At 41.0% G+C, this 19,196-nt stretch overlaps 1 protein-coding gene across 1 annotated transcript in view; it reads left to right on the top strand.

The window, feature by feature from the left end:
• The window catches only part of IKZF1 (IKAROS family zinc finger 1), a 93,015-nt gene that overhangs the window by 55,954 nt on the left and 17,865 nt on the right, over nt 1-19,196 (top strand). Inside the window, exon 4 of the mRNA XM_045007403.1 lies at nt 11,695-11,955. Coding sequence (XP_044863338.1) covers nt 11,695-11,955 — 261 coding nt within the window. The remainder of the gene's footprint in view (nt 1-11,694; nt 11,956-19,196) is intronic.

The raw sequence follows: 19,196 nt of genomic DNA, 5'->3' as shown, positions 1-19,196 counted from the left end.
CCCTTTGTCCAGGGGTTCTGCCAACCACAGTACCCCTGCACTCTGGATCTCCCCTCCCAGGGGAACCCCCAACCCCCTATCTCCATCTTGCCTCAGGGGCTACTGCCAGTCTCCATTTAGGCCCCCGCTCACTGGGGCAGACTGCAGTCTGTAAACCACTCGTCATCGAAAAGGGGGTTGGACTAGCTGCCTCTGCCTATTTCTGGGTTGCCCCTCTGCAGCCCTACTACCCTTTTGTGGGCCCTTAACTCGACCTGCAGCCTGGGGCTTTGCTAGGCTGGAGCTCCCCAGCTCCCTCTGCCCTTCCCCAGCACTGCTCCACCCTAGATACCCTCCTCAGCTTCCCAGGCAGCCAGGTCCTTCTCTCTCTAGGAAGCTAGAGAGCGTGTGTCTTTCAGTCTCTGGTCCTCATCCCTCTTATAGGGCCAGCTGTGGCTGCTTCCCCCAATCAGCCTAGCATTTCTCCATCACAGCCCTCTCCAGGTCTGCTTTAACCCACCTCAGGGCAGGAGCGGGGTGACCACCACGCTACACCTACATAAAAAGCACTAGTAAAGTCAGTACAAACTAAAAGTTTATACAGACAATGACATTTATACTGCTGCATATACTGTACACTGAAATGTAAGTACAATATTTATATTCCAATTGATTTATTTTATAATTATATGGCAAAAATGAGAAAATAAGCAATTTTTCATTAGTATTGTCTTGTGACCCTTTTGTATTTTTATGTCTGAGTTTGTAAGCAAGTAGTTTTTAAGTGAGGTGAAAGTTGGGAGTACACAAGACAAATCAGACTCCTGAAAAGGGTACAATAGTTTAGAAAGGTTGAGAGCCACTGATGTAGACCAAGCCTTAGAAAGCTCACCTTGAGTGGTCTCTTAGAATGTGTGCTACCTACTTATGCTAAACCATCTGGTCAATCTTGTATTTAGCTGGGACACTCTGAGTACCTTTCCCAAACCTGAAGAAGAGCTTTGTGTCAGCTCAAAAGCTTGTCTATCTCACCAACAGAAATTGGTCCAATAAAGATATTATATCACCTACCTTGTCTCTTATAAATCTCAGGTCTGTTAGCACCTATAAGATGGCACTTGATCAATGTCTCTGTCTGATAAAACTTTTCTCCCTTCCACAATGCATAATTTTATTGATACTTCAGGTGAACACCCAACAGGCAACAGATAAACTGCTTGGATTCAAACACCCTTTTAGTTTAGATCCAGAGCAGAACTGTGCAGATCAGGCCCATTGAACTGGTTATAAAGCCCTCTAGAACCTAACTAGTTAGGCCCTGCTTCAGCAAAGTACTTCACATGCTGAAAGTTGGATGCATGCTTAATAGATTTAAATAGGAATACTCACATGCCTAAGTACCTTTTTGAATTGGGACCTTAGGTCTGATCATTGTTCTATCTGCAAAATAGTTTCCCACCTCCTAGCCCTCATCTGCTTTTGTTGGACTTTACCAGATCACCTACATTGCTGCACCAGAATTCTTTGGTGCTTTCTTTTCTTGGTGTGATAGGGATTTCTTGGATAATCAGATGTTAATAGAAGGCTGTGCATAAATCCCCACAGTCCTGGAGGAATAGAGACCCCTTTTGTGGACATACAGAAAGGTGTGGCTTTTTATGTCCACTCACTTGCATTCACTATGCACTGACTTGCGTGTTGTAATTACAGTTCCACAAGAAAATGCCAATCTGGTTGCATGACACAATAAGCGAAGGGCAATTTTATTAATCCATTAAGAGAATGTGGAAGCAGGGATATTTTGCCCATCAACTATCATGCTGACGTGCTTCTTCTGTGAACTCTAGCTAAGGTTTTGCATTTGCAGTGGAAGGAAATGGCAGCCTCAGATCACCAGATGGGTGGAGCTCACCAGAGTGGTTGTCCTGTTGGAGATAGCTTATCTGAAGGAGCCTGTGTGTCTGGAATCATGTATATTTGAGTAAAAGCCAAAATTGGGGTAGGGAACAAGTTGATTCCAAAGGCTGATTGTCTAGGAACCTTGAGTAGAGGGAGTGGCTGAGTTTACTTCAGACGGATGCATCAGGAATCATCCTTATCCCACATGCCCAGTTTGCTGCAGTTGCAGGGGGCCTCAAGGCATTGGTGGATCTTAGTTCTAACTCTTCTTCTTTTTTTCCTTTTTCCTTTTAAAATCCATCTGAGAACTAGCTGAGTCTGAGCAGCTGCCCAATTATTATGAAGTACCTGCAGTTTCATCCATAGGCGGCTCTTTGCCATTTTGAAATTTGTGGTACAGTAAACGACCCACAAGCAGGTGGTTGTGAAGGGAAGTCAGCCTATTCTGTCACTAGGTTTACTCATCTCTTTCAGGGGTTAGCTTATATTTGTCTTACTGTTTGTGCTGTTCCTTGGCACACTGAGTTCTTTCAACAGATTGAATCCTTTTCTGACGAAAGTGCTGTACTGGAATTTGTTCAGGTTGGTTTATAGCAGGTGGTTGTTGTTGCTTTTAGGGGTTTTGGGGGCTTTTTAAAAAAAAGTTCTTTTATCCATGTTACTAGTGTATTTTAAGGTCCAAAATTTTAGCCAACTGTAAATGGCATCTAGTTCTTTTTATTATTTCATACATGCAGTGCTTAATTTGTGCCAGGGTTTGCCAAGGCTGAGCCCCGGCACCTCTAGACGTGGCAGTTCATAGCCCTGGCACCTCTGGGCTTGCTGCATCAGTTATGAAAGTAAAAAAATTGCTTGAGCCCTGGCACCTCGTTCATTAAAAATTAAGCACTGCACACATGTAAGTATCACATATGCATGTGCCAGTTGGTGCTGGTACATGCAAGTGCAATAACTGCACGTGCAAAATCCCAGGCTACTTTTAAAATGATTTGGCCTCATCTCCGTTTTTCTGGAGTTCAAGAATCAGTCAGTTTGGATAAGTCTAGCAAGGCCATATTGTGTCCCTTGAACTGGTAACCTGGACCAACCCCATTTAAAAAAATGATGCAGATAAGCAAACTCACAAATTTCTTTACTTTCTCCTTGAAGTGAGTGACTGAAGCTATTATTAATTATTGTTATTAACCTCATTATTATCATTATTAACTTCTGCCCAGACCTTTTTAAAGATATTTCACAGCTCCATGGAGAAAGCTTTAAAAAGGCATGGGGGGGCGGGGGCAAGAGTTATTAATAAAAAATTCAAACTAGAGAATAAACTTCATTCATTATTTTACAAGCCAGCCCATGAATTTTGTATCTTTGAAAATCATTCTGTGGACAAACGCCTTGCCTGTATGTCTTGTATTTCTGTGAATTGTTTCCTCCCTTTGGCCTTTAATACTAAGGATATTTCTGAGGCATTCATAAACCCAGCTGCTTCTTCCCCACCTGTAGCACTGCCCCTCTTTGGGTATGTCTACACTACCCATCAGATCGGGTAGACCAGGCCTTTGTGACAGCAAAATCGTTTCCACGGCAACTCGTTTTGATGTCACAAACTAAGGGATTGTGACTTCAGGTGGGTAATTAGCATCACAATCTGAGTCAAAACCCCTCCCCACTAAAAAAAAAAACAAAAAACCCACCACATCTGATTTTATTTGAAAGTCTTTATAAAATAAAATAATGTGAATTACTGAAAATATTATATTTAGGCAGACTTTTACCAGGGTAAATGAGAGCAAAGTCTCGCTGCATGTGTTGTCTCAAAGCTTGGATTGATTTTCTTGTTTATTTTTTAAATAATAAATAATAATCTGTTCCTGTCTTCTTCAGCAGTATTGTCTGTAATTTGGTAGTAAGGATGGTATTAAAGATTTTATTCTCTTCAGCACAACATTTTAAATCCAGTATTCAAATCAATTGGCTCTTGTTACTACTTTATCCGTCTACCGCTTGAACAATTATAATATCCTTCATGCAAAAATCTTGCTGTACTTTAAATCTATTATTAAAACATCAATTGATAGCAGCAGAATACTTCCAACTTCCCTTAAAATATCAAATTAAAACAAAACTTGCACACACAAAAAATAACCCAAACACTCAAAAGGACCTATCCTTTGATATTGACTTCTAGGACTCTGTGAGGTGGGAGGGTCTCAGAATCCAGGCTGCAGCCTGAGCCCAGACATCTACATCGCAATTAAACAGCGCCTGATCCTGAGCCCTGCGAGCTTGAATCAGCTGGCACAGGCCAGCCACAGGGTTTTAATTGCGGTGTATCACAAGATGAAGATAATAATCTTCATGTGTGTCTGGAATCATGTATATTTGAGTAAAAGCCAAAATTGGGGTAGGGAACAAGTTGATTCCAAAGGCTGATTGTCTAGGAATCTTGAGTAGAGGGAGTGGCTGAGTTTACTTCAGACAGATGCATCAGGAATCATCCTTATCCCACATGCCCAGTTTGCTGCAGTTGCAGGGGGCCTCAAGGCATTGGTGGATCTTAGTTCTAACTCTTCTTCTTTTTTTCCTTTTTCCTTTTAAAATCCATCTGAGAACTAGCTGAGTCTGAGCAGCTGCCCAATTATTGTGAAGTACCTGCAGTTTCATCCATAGGCGGCTCTTTGCCATTTTGAAATTTGTGGTACAGTAAACGACCCACAAGCAGGTGGTTGTGAAGGGAAGTCAGCCTATTCTGTCACTAGGTTTACTCATCTCTTTCAGGGGTTAGCTTATATTTGTCTTACTGTTTGTGCTGTTCCTTGGCACACTGAGTTCTTTCAACGGATTGAATCCTTTTCTGACGAAAGTGCTGTACTGGAATTTATTCAGGTTGGTTTATAGCAGTTGGTTTACGTATCACAAGATGAAGATTCCCTAGTGGGATTTTCAAAAGTGCCTAAGCAAGGTAAGCCCTTAAATCCTATTCAAATCAGTGTGACTTAGGCACCTAACTTGCTTAGGCAATTTTGAGTATCTCACTAGGCATCTATTTGCATCTTTAGGCACGTAAATGCCATTGCAAATCTAGCCCTGCAGTCATAAACTCCTTGGAATATCAACTGAAGAGAATAAGGGCAAAATTTTCAAAAGCACTTAAATGATTTAGGAGGCTTAGTCCCATTTTTAAAAGTGACTTCAATACTTAGGGCCAGATTTTCAAATCAATTTATGCACTTCAAGATGCAGCTAGTTGCCTAATTCCCATTGAATAATTCCCACCTAACTCTCCTAAATACTTTTGAAAAAATGGCCTGTAAGACACTTTGACTTTCAGTGAGTCACAGGGCTGGTCTACACTAAGGGGGAAAATCGATATAAGATACGCAACTTCAGCTACGTGAATAACGTAGCTGAAATCGAAGTATCTTATATCGATCACTTACCCGTCCTCACGGCGCGGGATCGATGTCTGGGGCTCTCCATGTCGACTCCACCACCGCCGTTCGCGGTGGTGGAGTTCCGGAATCGACAGGAGTGCGTTCGGGGATCGATATATCGCGTCTAGATGAGACGCGATATATCGATCCCTGAAAAATCGATCGCTACCCGCCGATACGGCGGGTAGTGAAGACGTAGGCTTAGGCTCCTAGACCCCTAAGTCACATAGGGGCTCTTGAAAATTTTGCCTTGTGTCTTTAGGCTAGAGTCAAGCCATTCTAAGAACTGATGCACAGACACCCAGGGAAAGGAAGCATATAAAAAGGCAGTTCCTTCTCCCAGCAAAAAAATGTAGCTTTCTTTATATGTGGGTTGCATAAAGGGACTTCAAAGCTAGACTAGAAACTATAATCCAGCGTGTGGTAAAACAGGCATTTACTGGATCGAGACAGTCATAGTATGTAAACAGCAGGATTTACTGTTTCACCAGAAGTCAGTTAAGTTCTCTGAGAAATGTCCCGTTGATCTTGCCTGACTATATTTCAGCAAAGGCTTTTAATTGCTCTGGGATAATTCTTTTTGCCTCAGATTTCCACCTATTAAATTATACTGCATCCCATGAACACAGAGTCAAGATTTCTGAGTCGATTCCTTACAACAAGCAGCTGCACAGTAAGGATGCTTTGAACTGAGGCATTGTGTCTGCTGGGATTCTGCAGCTTCATGGCTTGTGGCTTGGGAGAGGGAAAAGGAGAAGAGAAGAAAACAAAAGAGGAGAGTGTGGGTGTTTCCTTTCCCTTCCTGTGACAAAGTCCTGAACACTCTGAACTCAACTGCCAAATCCTCTATCAGCCATTAAGAGCCTCCTGTTTCCCAAGCAACCCACTGTGGTCTCTCTCCCCCTTCTTCCCAGATGTCAAATCTTCATTCATGACAAAACCTCTCATTTCTCACTCCATGTTGCCCAGCTCCTCCCAGGTGATCATAGGGTGGTTAGGCACATGAATACCTTTGAGGATCTGGGCCCAAATCCTTTTCTCAAGGGGCCAAAAATAACCAAACCTCTCCACCAGCCTTCCCCACAACAGTATGAAAGGGTCTCTGTGTAGCAAAAGCCCTGATTTCCTCCTCCAAACCAAGAAGAATCCTGAACAGCATTACACACACACACACACACACACACACACACACACACACACACACACAAATCTGACCTCTATCATCTGCAAATCCCTCTGTCTTCCCTTAATACTTGCTATGCTGTAGTTACATATTGCTCATGCCAAAGCCCCTGTGCACTGCGCAGAAAGCTGGGCCTGTAACTTCTGCCACTAGCTTCTTGGATTTCTGCAGCACTTTAGTGCAGCAGACTGGAAATCTTGCAGCAGCAGCATCGTTTCAATTTAAAAATTGAGGTTTTGTTGAAACACATGTGAAAAGTAATAGAATAATAATTACATAAGCCCTGCTCATATATTTTGATATTAAACGCAATTTGCTCTCTGTCCTTATATCTGCAGTTTCCAATGTGCTGCAGGTTGATATTACCTACCTGTACTGTGGAAATAGTCGAGGAGATAGGAAGACGAAGGATTTGGTACATGGTTAGGAGACGGGCGCTTTGGACACGGGAGGAACCATGAGAGGAAGCTGGGGATTGTTGGAGACGTTCATTAGATAGATGGTTCTCTTAATGTCATTGTCTCTTAAAATCTGCAAGAGCCTCTTTTACCTTTCAGTTGCCTTTCCTGCAATTGTCTTTTGGCATTTATCACATCATTCTCGGGGGACGTGGTAGTTCAGTCACATTGGTGCAATATATGCATTCATCACAGTGAATTCTGTGATTCTGATTTAACCTCCTATGTATCTGGAGCCTAATTCACCACCACATTAATCCAGTGTTTTGCTGGTGTAGTTCAATGGCATTACCTCAGCGTAAAAATGAAGTGTCACAGTGATGAATCAGGCCCAACCTATATAGGAGCTTAAAAGGTCATCTCTAACCAAATTTAAGCATATTAATTAAAAGAATAATAGCTTGGCTGGGTTAGAAGGGCTAGGTTTTCATAATAATAATAGATCATATAGTGTGCATGGGTTAGGTTATCTGTACAATACTGGGCAATTCATATTTTGTTGTCTGGAAAACACAAAGTCTCAAATATTTATTGTTGCATCAATAAATCTGAAATACAAATCCTGCTCCCTGAGAGACTTGTCACATCATCTGAGCACTAGAAATACCTCCATAGAAGGGAAGGAGATCATAGCAGTCTCATCTTCCAACAGAAAAAGAAAATGTTGATATTTAATCCAATCCAAGTATAAAGCTTCAGACAAAACTTTAAAAACTGACACCATGCCACTGATCACAACTTAAAAAATCTGCTTTAATACATTTAAACCGATTTCCTGTTCCTCCTCCCACCATGTTAAACACTCTCCCATTTCCACTTGTTTTATTCCCCATTCCTGCTCTAACACATCCAGGCTCCTGTTGAGTACATTGATGCTCTATACCTCCATGGCTATTGTCGGTCATTAAAGTACTCTGAAAAGTTATTCTATAAAAATGTGCTCCATTTACTTGTGCACACATCTATTTTCCTAACAGCCAGACCTGTAAATTCCCTCTGAGGTGTTAGAGACAAGCTGGGCTCTTTCCTTCTCTCACATCTTCCTCAGTAATAAAAGTTCTGCAAGTCAAATTAGGCCCTCAGGAACACCAACCTGTGCAACTCTATTATAATAAATGGGGCTGCATAGGTGCAGCTGATTGGAATTAGGCCTTGTCTTTGTTGGAGTTTTTAGTCACCAATGTATCTAAACCAAAGCAGGTGCACCATTGCAAAAGCCATAGTAGAAGCATTGCATTGGTTTATACTGTTATCTGTCCTGGTGCAGCTCACCTCAGGTTGCCACAATTCAGTACAATATGGCTGCACTAGGTATATGCATCAGTGCAGCTACTCTGCACTGTTTAGCTACGCTGGTGGTGAAAAACCTGTGTAGACAAGGCCTCAATTAAAAAAAAATCATGATGATGATGATGTGCAAGAAGGAATAGAATCCAGCACCCTCTCTTTCCACTGTGAGATTGGCTACGTGGTGTATAGTGGGCCCCAACAGCAGGGTAAATTCTAATGTGCATCAGCATGTCTGTGCATTAACTGGCCTTTTGAGCATTGAATGGCCTGTGTGGGCCCTGCTGGGGCACACTAAAAGCTCCCTTGTGCATGTTAATATAGTTCCATTTCAAACAGTACCACATTAATGCACACTAGGGAACTTTTCATGCTCACCAGCAGGGTCCCCATGGGGCCAGTTAGTGCACGACATGCAGGTGCGCACTAGAACTTACACACCTCTAGTGCAGACTAATGCATCACGTAGACAAACCCTTAGTTAACTCTACAGGGTTAACAGAAGTGAAAAAAGCAACAAAACCTCATTTTGTAACTAAAATAAATAGAGATGACTGAACAGAAACAAGGGACAATTCTCTTGAGTGGAAAAAACTGTTGGATCATGCCTCTATAATGCAGTTCTCTTGAAGACAAAGGCAGAGACTTGCAAAGAGGCTCAGGCAATTGCATGTCCATCTCCTCTCGCCATTCAATGACTTTCCCTTGAAAATTCTAATCAAAGCTCCTGTTGGCTTCAGTGGGAATTTTACCCGCACTAGACCTGCAGAAACTGGTGCTATCAAGGAAGGAAGAATTCAGAAAAGTCTTGAGGTTTCACAAAACATCAGAGAACTTATGGAACTCTGTGGAAAAAGAGCATTTTTCAAAGGGAAATTACTGTGCATGTACATGAGGATTCTCCTTCTAGCTATCATTCTGCTGTCCTTCCTTTATATTGTGTTTTTTCTGTGCTATGTCTGTGGTGATAGTTCTGCCTCTCTTTTAGGTAAGCAATGTCTTCTGTAGCAATAATATCATCTTCTTTGACTTTTACTGCTAGCAGTACCACAACCCAGCATTCTGTTTGCCTTCTTTGTTGCAGCTACATATGGGGCTGAAGGCTTTAGAGATTTTCACGCAATAATTCCCAAATCTTTTTCCCGTAAGTATACAGTGTGCTCTCAATTCACTGAAGGGCATGTCCATCTAGCACTTTTATTTTTTCCGTCACTTCAGAGCTCACTAATTTACATTTGTCTGCATTTAATTACATATACTGTGTAACCGGTCTAATCCTTTTTGTATCCCCACATTCAGTTTTTGTCTTAGTAGATACAAATGTTTTAAAGTCACATTTGGCTGGGTCTGCTAATACAGAAGAATTTGTAATTTTTGATAAATAAGACTAACTGTGTTCAATAATTTATTTCGACAAGCAAGAGAAAAAGGCTGATGCAAGATTGGCTGAAAACAGTCACGTGACAAGACAGTACATTTCTGTTAACCAACTGGGTCACATTTGCAAATGAGTGCTTCCTGACTGCCACTGAGTTTAGAGAAAACTGATCACTTCTGAGCCAGTCATAGTATATAAACATGTTGTGTTTTTTAAATTGCTAAGAGGTGAGTGGTATTTTTTTCTGGACCTCTGAATTTTTCTCCTCATTAAGAGGAAAGCTGGAGAAGGAAATGTGTGCACTTGTCCCAGGCTTAGGTTAGATATACAATAGAAATGCTTTATCTTAAAAAACACATTAAAAATATCTAGATTGACCCTATGGACCTATACAAGATGCACAACCTACCATTACTAAAACTAAACTCCCTTGTCCTCAACATTTATCCTGTAGCAATACATATATTGGGCCAAATTCTACCATCAATTACATCTGTGCAATCCCACTAGAATCGTTTTACTTCAGTGCAATTGTTGGGTGTAACAGAGATCAGAGTTTGGTGAACTGATTTCATATTTAGAAGAGCATCAAGATTCCCTTATTGACCTTGGCTTAATATATGTCATTGTTGCATCATCTTTTACGTCTCTTGTCAATATGAAATCATTGTTATTACAATGGAAGAAAATCCTGGCTCTGGACTGGGTGAAAATAGGTATGTGCTTAGTCAGTCATTTACATTTTTTCATTGCTTTAATTTTGCTGATAAAAATAAAAGTTTTTGGAAAAAAAACTCAGTTGTAACAATCATTTTCAATTTAAGAAAGGGCTGTTTTTCAACAACAAATAAAATTCATTTGAAAATTTTTGACCAGCTGTAGTATCAAGGAAAAAGATGAAAAGGTTATTACTCTACATTCAACATAGTACAACCCCTGTGCATGGGTAAAGAATGAATAATGGAGTTATCATAATTGACTACAGGCTGCCCCATACTTGGTTAATTCTCAGAGGTTTCAGGTCTTTGCTGTGTTCACGTAAGATAGCAGTCACCTATGCAGCAGCTGCCAAAGGCAGTTATCATACACAAACATTTTACCTGTAGTTTATTCATATAAGCAAGAGAAAAATTATTTTATGGAATTCAAACAGTAGTACCTTTTTTACCCTTATTACCTGAATAATTACACCGTTTCACATGCATTAAAGAAGGGACTTAAGATAAACAGGAAGAAGCAGATTTTCTGATGCAGTTCTTTTAAAGGTTTATAATGCCAACCCATTCTCTCATCCACTTAGCCTGCATGGGGAATACAAAGACTGTGTTTTAAGTATGGGGCCACTCCATTCAGCCACCAGTTCCTGTATCCAGTCTACACCATTCTCCTATATTCTCCTGCTGACTTGGCCCCCTTCTCGCCACTTGTCCTTGGCTCTAGAGACCGTCTCCTGTCACCCACTAGCATTCAGTCCTGCTGTCCCAAGTGCAGGAGTCCTACTCTGTTTACTTCGACCACAGTTTCAGTCCCAGAGGCCTCAGCCTGTTCCTTCTCACTCCTTGGTTTCTTCATCTGTGCCTGAGTCTTCTTCTTTTCCACTGCCATGCTGCCTCCTTCCATGAATCAGTATGTGGATTCAAGATAAGTGCAATCCTCAATCTCTTCCTATTTGCAGAAGAAGAGGTGTCTTGGTAAGGCTATCGCTGGAGAATGGCAAATGTATTTTTTAATGGCACTCATTGTCTTTGATGGGTACTTATTTTCACTATTTAGTGTCCAAACAATATGGATTCATAATTACTCTCCTTCCAGTTCATTTGGATTGATGATGCAGATATTACAGCTGCAGAAATCTGAAAGACGTAATCATCTTGTGTTTGGTTACTGGTATCCATTGCCCATTATTCCATGTGTCACAGAACTCACCACGTTGCACATAAAAATGTCTCCATATCACTGGTTTCTGTGCCTAGGTATATTGTACATTCTGTTTCAAAGTTTTCTCCTTTGATTTGATTGTTTCTTTGCCACTGTGTTTATTTTGTAACAAAACTGAGTGGCATCCTGTATTGTTTTTTTCAGCCAGTAATATTAAAATAGAGACTCAGAGTGATGAAGAGAATGGGCGTGCCTGTGAAATGAATGGGGAAGAATGTGCGGAGGATTTACGAATGCTTGATGCCTCTGGAGAGAAAATGAATGGCTCACACAATGGCCCAGGCAGCAAAGCTATGTCAGGAGTTGGAGGCATTCGACTTCCTAACGGAAAGCTAAAATGTGATATCTGTGGGATAATTTGCATCGGTCCCAATGTGCTCATGGTTCACAAAAGAAGCCACACTGGTAAGGCCTGGCATAGTTTTTCCTTTAGGGCCAAGAAATGGCCACATAAATAGGAAAAGACTTATTTTATGAGTGTTGGGAGCATGTTCCCTTTTGTATGTCAATGCAGCTTCCTTAAGCATTTGAAACTGTGTTACTGAGCCATTCCATTCTGCATTTGAAATGTAGCAAGATTCCTCCTAAAGTCAATTGACCATCCCAGAAAGTCTGAAATTGAAAAGGAACCCATGGTTTAAGGGTTCAGCTCTAACATATGCTGACTATCATATAACTCAGTGGTTCTCAGCTATGGGTCCGGGGCCCGCAGGGTGGCCGCAAGCAGGTTTCAAGGGGTCTGCCAAGCAGAGCCAGCATTACACTTGCTGGGGCCCAGGGCAGAAACTCAAAACCCCACCTCATGGGGCTGAAGCCGAAGCCTGAGCAGCTTAGCTTTGCAGGGCCCCCTGTGGTGTAGCACCTCAGGCAGTTGCCCTGCTTGCTGCCTCCTAATGCTGGCCCTGGCTTTTGTATGCAGAAAAACAGTTGTTGTGGCACAGATGGGCCATGGAGTTTTTATAGCATGTTGGGGAGGGGCTCAGAAAGGAAAAGGTTGAGAACCCCTGGTATAACTAATATGAGACATACATAACAATTTCACTTATTCCATTACACCATCAACAATGGTAAACTATCCTACTTACAAACATCGATTCCAAAGCATCCCTAAACTAATTTGACATGGTTCTTTTTTAAAAAAAAAAATGTAGGCAAAATTACAAGAAAATTTTCTGAATTGTTTTGCACTGTTAAGTGAACACTGTTCTATTTCCAACACTGCAAGGAGATCATGCTATTAAAATGATCAGTGCCACAAATTAAGTAAATTACAAGTCTCAGAATCCTTTTTCATAATTGAAAGCAACCAGAATTGATTTCATGGCACATGTTTTACAAAATAAAAGCCTATTATAATGATCATCAGCGAGAATTGACTCTGAAGGAGTTCCAGTAGGACTTCAGAGAGTCATGGAATGAAGTTGTTTTTTCACAAATGGTAGCTTTTCGTTATCACAATGCTGTAGATCTTCTGCCTGGGTTCTCCTTTTCTAAAGAGCCTCAAAGAGCATAAGAACTAATGATCATAACACTACACAATAAATCTAAGGGCATGATCCTGCCACTGACTGTGTCTGGGGACAAGTCACCTTGAACTCAGTGCAGCTTGGCACAGGCATGGGGATGAACTATATGTAGTCAGCTGCAGGATCAGAGCCTAAAACTGTAGCCCAGTTTGTTGGATATCAAAGGGAAGAATTCAGCCCTAGAGTTTCCAGTTGTTGTTATCTTGATAAATTATGCTGCTTAAAAGAAGGGATGTGACAATTGTGCATAAATACTTGAAGAGGGGAAGCAGTTATTTCAGATGGGTAAGAATGATGTAACAAACAGTAGTTGCCTGTGTTTAGATCGTGGTACTAGTGAAACTAATTAGCCAATGGAATTGTTTACCAAGAAAATTGTGGAAACAACTTCCCTAGAGTTATTCAGGAGCAAGCTAAATAAAATGCTTATGGGTTTAATGTAGAGAACGATAATGCACTAACTGGGGAGCATGCATGAAATAACCCAGAACAACCTTTCCAACTCTAGTGTTTATCATTTTAAATGCAACTATCCAAGCTACAGTAGGGAACTGTACTCTAGCGTAGCACTGAGTACTGATAAGAAATGATCGTGGTGATGTTTAGAAATGTTGTAACACTTACCTATTTCAAAACAGGGTGTGATTAAATTAGACACAATATAGCCTTCTGTACGGGAAAAGCAGATGTTTTGTATCTTTACAGGAAAAGCAATGAAAGTGTGATACTGCAGTGTACTTCATAGTGGTACTAAAGGGTTTGGTGTTTTTTTTCTTTTATTGAATGTTAAAGTGTAGTTATTTAGAAAATGATAAAATGTCCACAAGAGTTCTTTTGACAGACCCATTTGGCCCAACATATAATGGTATAAAGAAGATAGTGTTGCATGAATTGAAACAGAATGTTGTGACTTACTGTGGAATTTGAAGACGGAAGAACATTCTATTGTTTTGCCAGATAGTTATTTTTATGAACATATAATATGCAAGTAGCTCTGTTTTTTGGTCAGCCTGAGGCTTCTGACTGTAGTATAAAGCTACTTGCATTACAAAGCTAATTCATCATTTACTAAAAGTATGATGCAATGAATAGGTGGTGAGGGAGGGGAGATACTGAAGTTTCTGAAGAGCAGGGGTGTTAATGGAGGTGATACTGATGGGAGTGTTAAATAATCCACATGGGGGCATGTCTGGCCAAGGTGAAGTTGTGGACACGGCTCTGCCTATCTCCACATACCAGACAGTGTCCAGCGAGCGGTGCTGGGTTGACTGTATGCCATACCTTTCAAAATAGCATAGCAAGGACTGCCTCTGAGCACTCCTCACTCTCAAACCCACCCCCCCCGCCGCCCCCGGAAGCATATCTGCCTTTGCCCAGCACATACACACTGAGCCCAAGTCTCCTCTGCCTTGCAGCTGGTGGAGTCATTGACTTCTATGCAGAGGGAGTATAAAATATTACTAAACTAGACTGGCAAACTTGCACTCGCTTTTGCACAGGTATAAATGGATACACAACGTGCAAAGCAATGCAGCTTTAGGCCCAAGAGCTCCAAGAACTCCAAGTGGAGTGTTGCTCCTCTGCACAGCACACTACCACCTGTAGGATTCTTAATTTGACCCCTGGTTTGCAAGTAAAGTATGCAACATGTAGACTGGTGCAGAAAATACCATGCATGCTTTAATGCACTCAGTAGAACCTATGTCTTTTTTTGATTTTTAATAAAACTAAAAGTTCTAAAGTTAGGTTCCTTAATTATCTTGCTAGCCTGTCAGATAAAGGCGTTGCTTTGAACAGGGTCTGATGCTGAACTCCTTTTGCAAGTAAATCTGCTGAAGTCCATTGGAGCTCACCTTCTGCCGGGATTGGAGAAAGAGTTCAGGATCAGGCCCAGCCATTCTAAATTAAAGGGATGTCATAGGGAAATAGTAGTAACCATTTTCCCTTTCAGTCTGCTGTGAAAATTAAAGTGGAAATGGGATACACTATTAAAAACATTTAACTGACTATGCTGAAGCCCATTTCAATATGTGCCTGATGAGGGAATAAGCCTTGCAAATGAATTACTTTGCTGTTAATTCATGTAAAACCTGCATATACAGTGAAGTGCTCTTAAATAAATATTTGATAAATGAATAAAACCCTGGCACACTAAAATGCCAAAATATAATGACTGCCTGACCTGATAAGACATAATTACATTTAATGAAAACACCTGCCAAGTGTAGATATGCAGAGTAGCACCTGATATTTTCTGCCTACTCCTGTCTGCAAGTAGCTGCAAAATCCCGACTACTCACCAGTATTGTTACCAGCTTCTCCTTATTGTAGACAAGGATTCCACTTATGACTACCTGACCCCCTCCATCTGTTAGCTGGTTGATGATATTCAGCCTGTTGTTCCTTTCACGTTAAAATTTTAGGAAAGCACTTTTAAAATGAAAAAACTCATGCTTGCTGATTTTGAGACCCCTGAGCATGGGCTCATGCTTAGCTTGCTATTTTGGAATCCCTTAGCCAAAGTTACTGTATTTGATCACTGTCTCCCTAGCTAGGTGTCAGAAGCACACAGCCATCACCATATCTGATGCCCCTTGCTACTGATCATTTAAAGGGTTCAGACACATTCTCCAGTAAGAAGGTAGAGTGGCACGGTGCATTAGGGCACTAGAATTTCACCTGTCAAGACCTGAGTCTAAAATCCTAGCTGAAGTCACAAATGGGGAGAGCTCTGGCCATCTCAACATAGTCCTCATTTTTCTAGCTATGAAAACAACATATATAGCTTGATCTTGAAAGCTGCTTGAGCATCCGCAACTCTCATTGAAGCCAAAAGGAACTGCAGGTGTTCCACACCTTTCAAGATCCTCCCCATAATAGCATGTGATTGGCAAAATGTCCTGGTGAGGATTGTTGCAGGTCAGGATTGAAATGCCGTGAGGGACCTGTGTAAGGAAGAGAGCCCGGCACCTATCTACACAGTAGCTGGTTTATGCCAGTGGTTAGAGCAGTGGTTTTCAACCTGTGGTCCAAAGACCCCAGAGGGGCCACAGACTATGTCTAAGGGGTCTGCAAAATGGTTGTTACCATACAACAGTGGTTTTCAACCTGGGGTCCATGGACCCTGGGGGGTCCACCAGCTGTCTAAGATTTCCAAAGGGGTCTGCACCTCCATTTGAAAATGTTTAGGGGTCTGCAAATGAAAAAAGATTGAAAACCACTGGGATAGAGGATAGCCCTGAGAGTGTGTATGTGGGTGCATCTGCAATAAGAAACCTTTCATTAGGGATGAAAAACTTGCAAGTAAGGAGGAGATGATAAACTTTTCTCAAGGGGGAATAGAACGAGGAGTACTTGTGGCACCTTAGAGACTAACAAATTTATTTGGGCATAAGCTTTTTTAGCCCATGAAAAAGCTTATGCTCAAATAAATTTGTTAGTCTCTAAGGTGCCACAAGTACGCCTCGTTCTTTTTGCTGATACAGACTAACACGGCTACCACTCTGAAACCTGTCAAGGGGGAATGAAACCAATGCTTAAGTGGGACGTAAATGGCACCTAGGCCTTGTTGGCCCTCTACATGAGCTGAATTTTACCCAGGAAGAATAGTGTTGTGCAGAGCAGGAAATCAGAGAAGAGTTAAACCAGATTACTCAAGTAAAAAGACAAATTTTACTTTCCGAGAATTGGTGTCTCTCTCTCATTCTGTGGGAGATGCTCATAGCCAGTGATATCCCCAGATATATGCTAGACTGGCTTGCCATTCTTGTTGAAGGTTGTTTGGTCTGTTAGGCCCCATATTGAGTACATGCTTTTGCCACCCCATAGCTGTAGAGTGGGCAACTTGGGTATTGGGAGAAAATACACCTGAATTAGTAGTCTTTAGTGCAGATGTATTTTCAGTTATTGAAATATGGTGACTTGAGTATTGGTTCCCTAATATATGCTTCCAGTGTGAGTTATATAGTATTATAGAGTACACAGCATTTTCAGTTCAAATTCTCCAGCTGTCTGCCTTTCCTGCCCAATGCAAGGTTTCACCCTGTCATTATGAGAGCTGTAGGTTGGAGACACTTTTCATTCTTACTCTGCATGCCTCTCCCTGTATGCTTTTCTTGTCCTTATTTTCTCCTCTTTTGCTTCTCTGAGTAAAACTAATTGAAATGAATGACAGAAAAGCTGCTTAGTAAGAATTAACTGTTTCCTCTGTGTTTGTGACTGTCAGTGAGAACTGGCTTCTCGGTCACTGTTTCACTCCACCCTAAAAAATATCTTACCTATTAACTGCTACAAAGATGTAGAGAACACAAACCAGAGGCAGACGCAAATAACCGCTCAGTTCTTTGCAACACCTAGTGTAAATAGCTTCTTTTCAACTGCTCATATGGTACAGCCCTGGAGGGATAGCTCCTCAGACTTCAGTGGAGCTACACCATTTTACGCCAGCTAAGAATCTGGCCCTTAAAGTTTCTTGGGCCCAGATCCTCAGTGGTAGTTAGGTATCTAACTCCCATTGAAATCACCGGACGTTTAGATGCCTGAAGACTTTTAAGGATCTGGGTTGTGGTGAGGGACTCATTTCCTAAACTCGGCGATTCAGACCTACCAGAGGACACTTGGTCAAATACTCCTTTTCACAACATAGCCTCCCATTAGCCCATGTTTGAATGTTAAGGGATGTGATCCCGATTATAGCGATCAGCCAAGCAAAGGATTCTCCATAGGTCAGATCGTGCTTCCCTTTTATCTGTTTGTTTCTGAGCTTTCTAACCATAGTACTCAACAATGAGAATGGTTAGAGCTTGTTTTTGTACGCTCACACGCACAAGCTAGTTGTTTCCAAATGTGCAAGATAACAAGAGATGTTCATATGGGCTGGGGGGAAAGGAAGCATTTACTGGTTTAACTTTTTTTAATCTTGTGTTGTTCTTTTGCATTGGACAAGAAGATCAGTTCTGATTTATCCCTAAAACATTAGCTGACATCATTATTTTAGTTTTCACTTAGAACAAACAGATGTCAGAAAATTAGTTTCAGAGACTGGTTTGACGTCAGACTCAGGGACTATTTCTTATGACAAATGGGAATGATAGAAGGAATCGGGGGGGATGATACACAGGATTTCTTTCTTATGTAAGTTGTCCCATCTAATCCAACCATTTGGTGCAGCTCGAAACACAGATCACATTTACCAGAGATTTTTTAAAAAATCACATACCTCCAAACCAAAAGAGCATAACAACTTCAAAGAGCAACACCAAAAACCAAACCAAAATGACAACAAAAAACAACACCAAAGCCATATTTGCATCTTTATATGGGCAATCTGACTTGCTCCCATGATAAAGTGTACCAATTTAGACAAATGATTGTGCTTCCTAAAGGGTTGGGTAGTTTTTTTCCCCCCTGAAGTGGAGAAAAGCACATTAATATAATTCCTATGTTAATATCCTGCCTGAGGAGGGTCAGGACTTTTGTATGGAAGGTACAGGGTTTCCTTTACACTGTCTTAACTTCTCATTTTATTTTTTTCTCTCTCTTCTGTCTCTTTCCTGATTTGGCTGCTTAGGGACAGACAGGTAATGGAGAAGAAATTGAAAGGGAAAATACAGGGAAAATGTAAATGAAAAGAAGTTATTATAACTGTTATAATGAAGTGCCTTTCATTTAAATATAAGAATGTAACGCTGAAATGAACTTGTGATCCTGAAATGCATTTTTAATGAGTTTCCTTTTTATTTTGCTGCTTCAGTGGCATATTTTAAAGACCCTTTGAAAAAAGCCACATTAAAAACCCCACCAAATGCCACAACATGCAAAATTGGATATTGGTTTATTCCAAAACTGCTGATCAGGAAGAGTGGCTCTTCAACACAAAATGTTGCAGTCACTTTATTTAAATGAGTTTGAATTTGCATTGTGATGTGCCATTCTGATTTAGAAAAAAAAAATTAGATTTTCAGATCAAATTGACCCAGCCAGTGAAGCGTTAAGAAACTGGCAGGTTTAGTCTGAAAGCCTCATGTTATATCAAACCTGCAGCCGGTGGAAGTCATAGAGCACCAGTGAGAAAACAACTTTCTCACTGAAATCTTTCTCTCGTTACTATGTAAGATTTTT

This window comes from Mauremys mutica, chromosome 2 (genome assembly GCF_020497125.1).
Source record: "Mauremys mutica isolate MM-2020 ecotype Southern chromosome 2, ASM2049712v1, whole genome shotgun sequence".
Lineage (NCBI taxonomy): Eukaryota > Metazoa > Chordata > Testudines > Geoemydidae > Mauremys > Mauremys mutica.
Note: the sequence above shows the minus strand (reverse complement) of the source record. Positions and strands in the feature narration are given on the sequence as shown.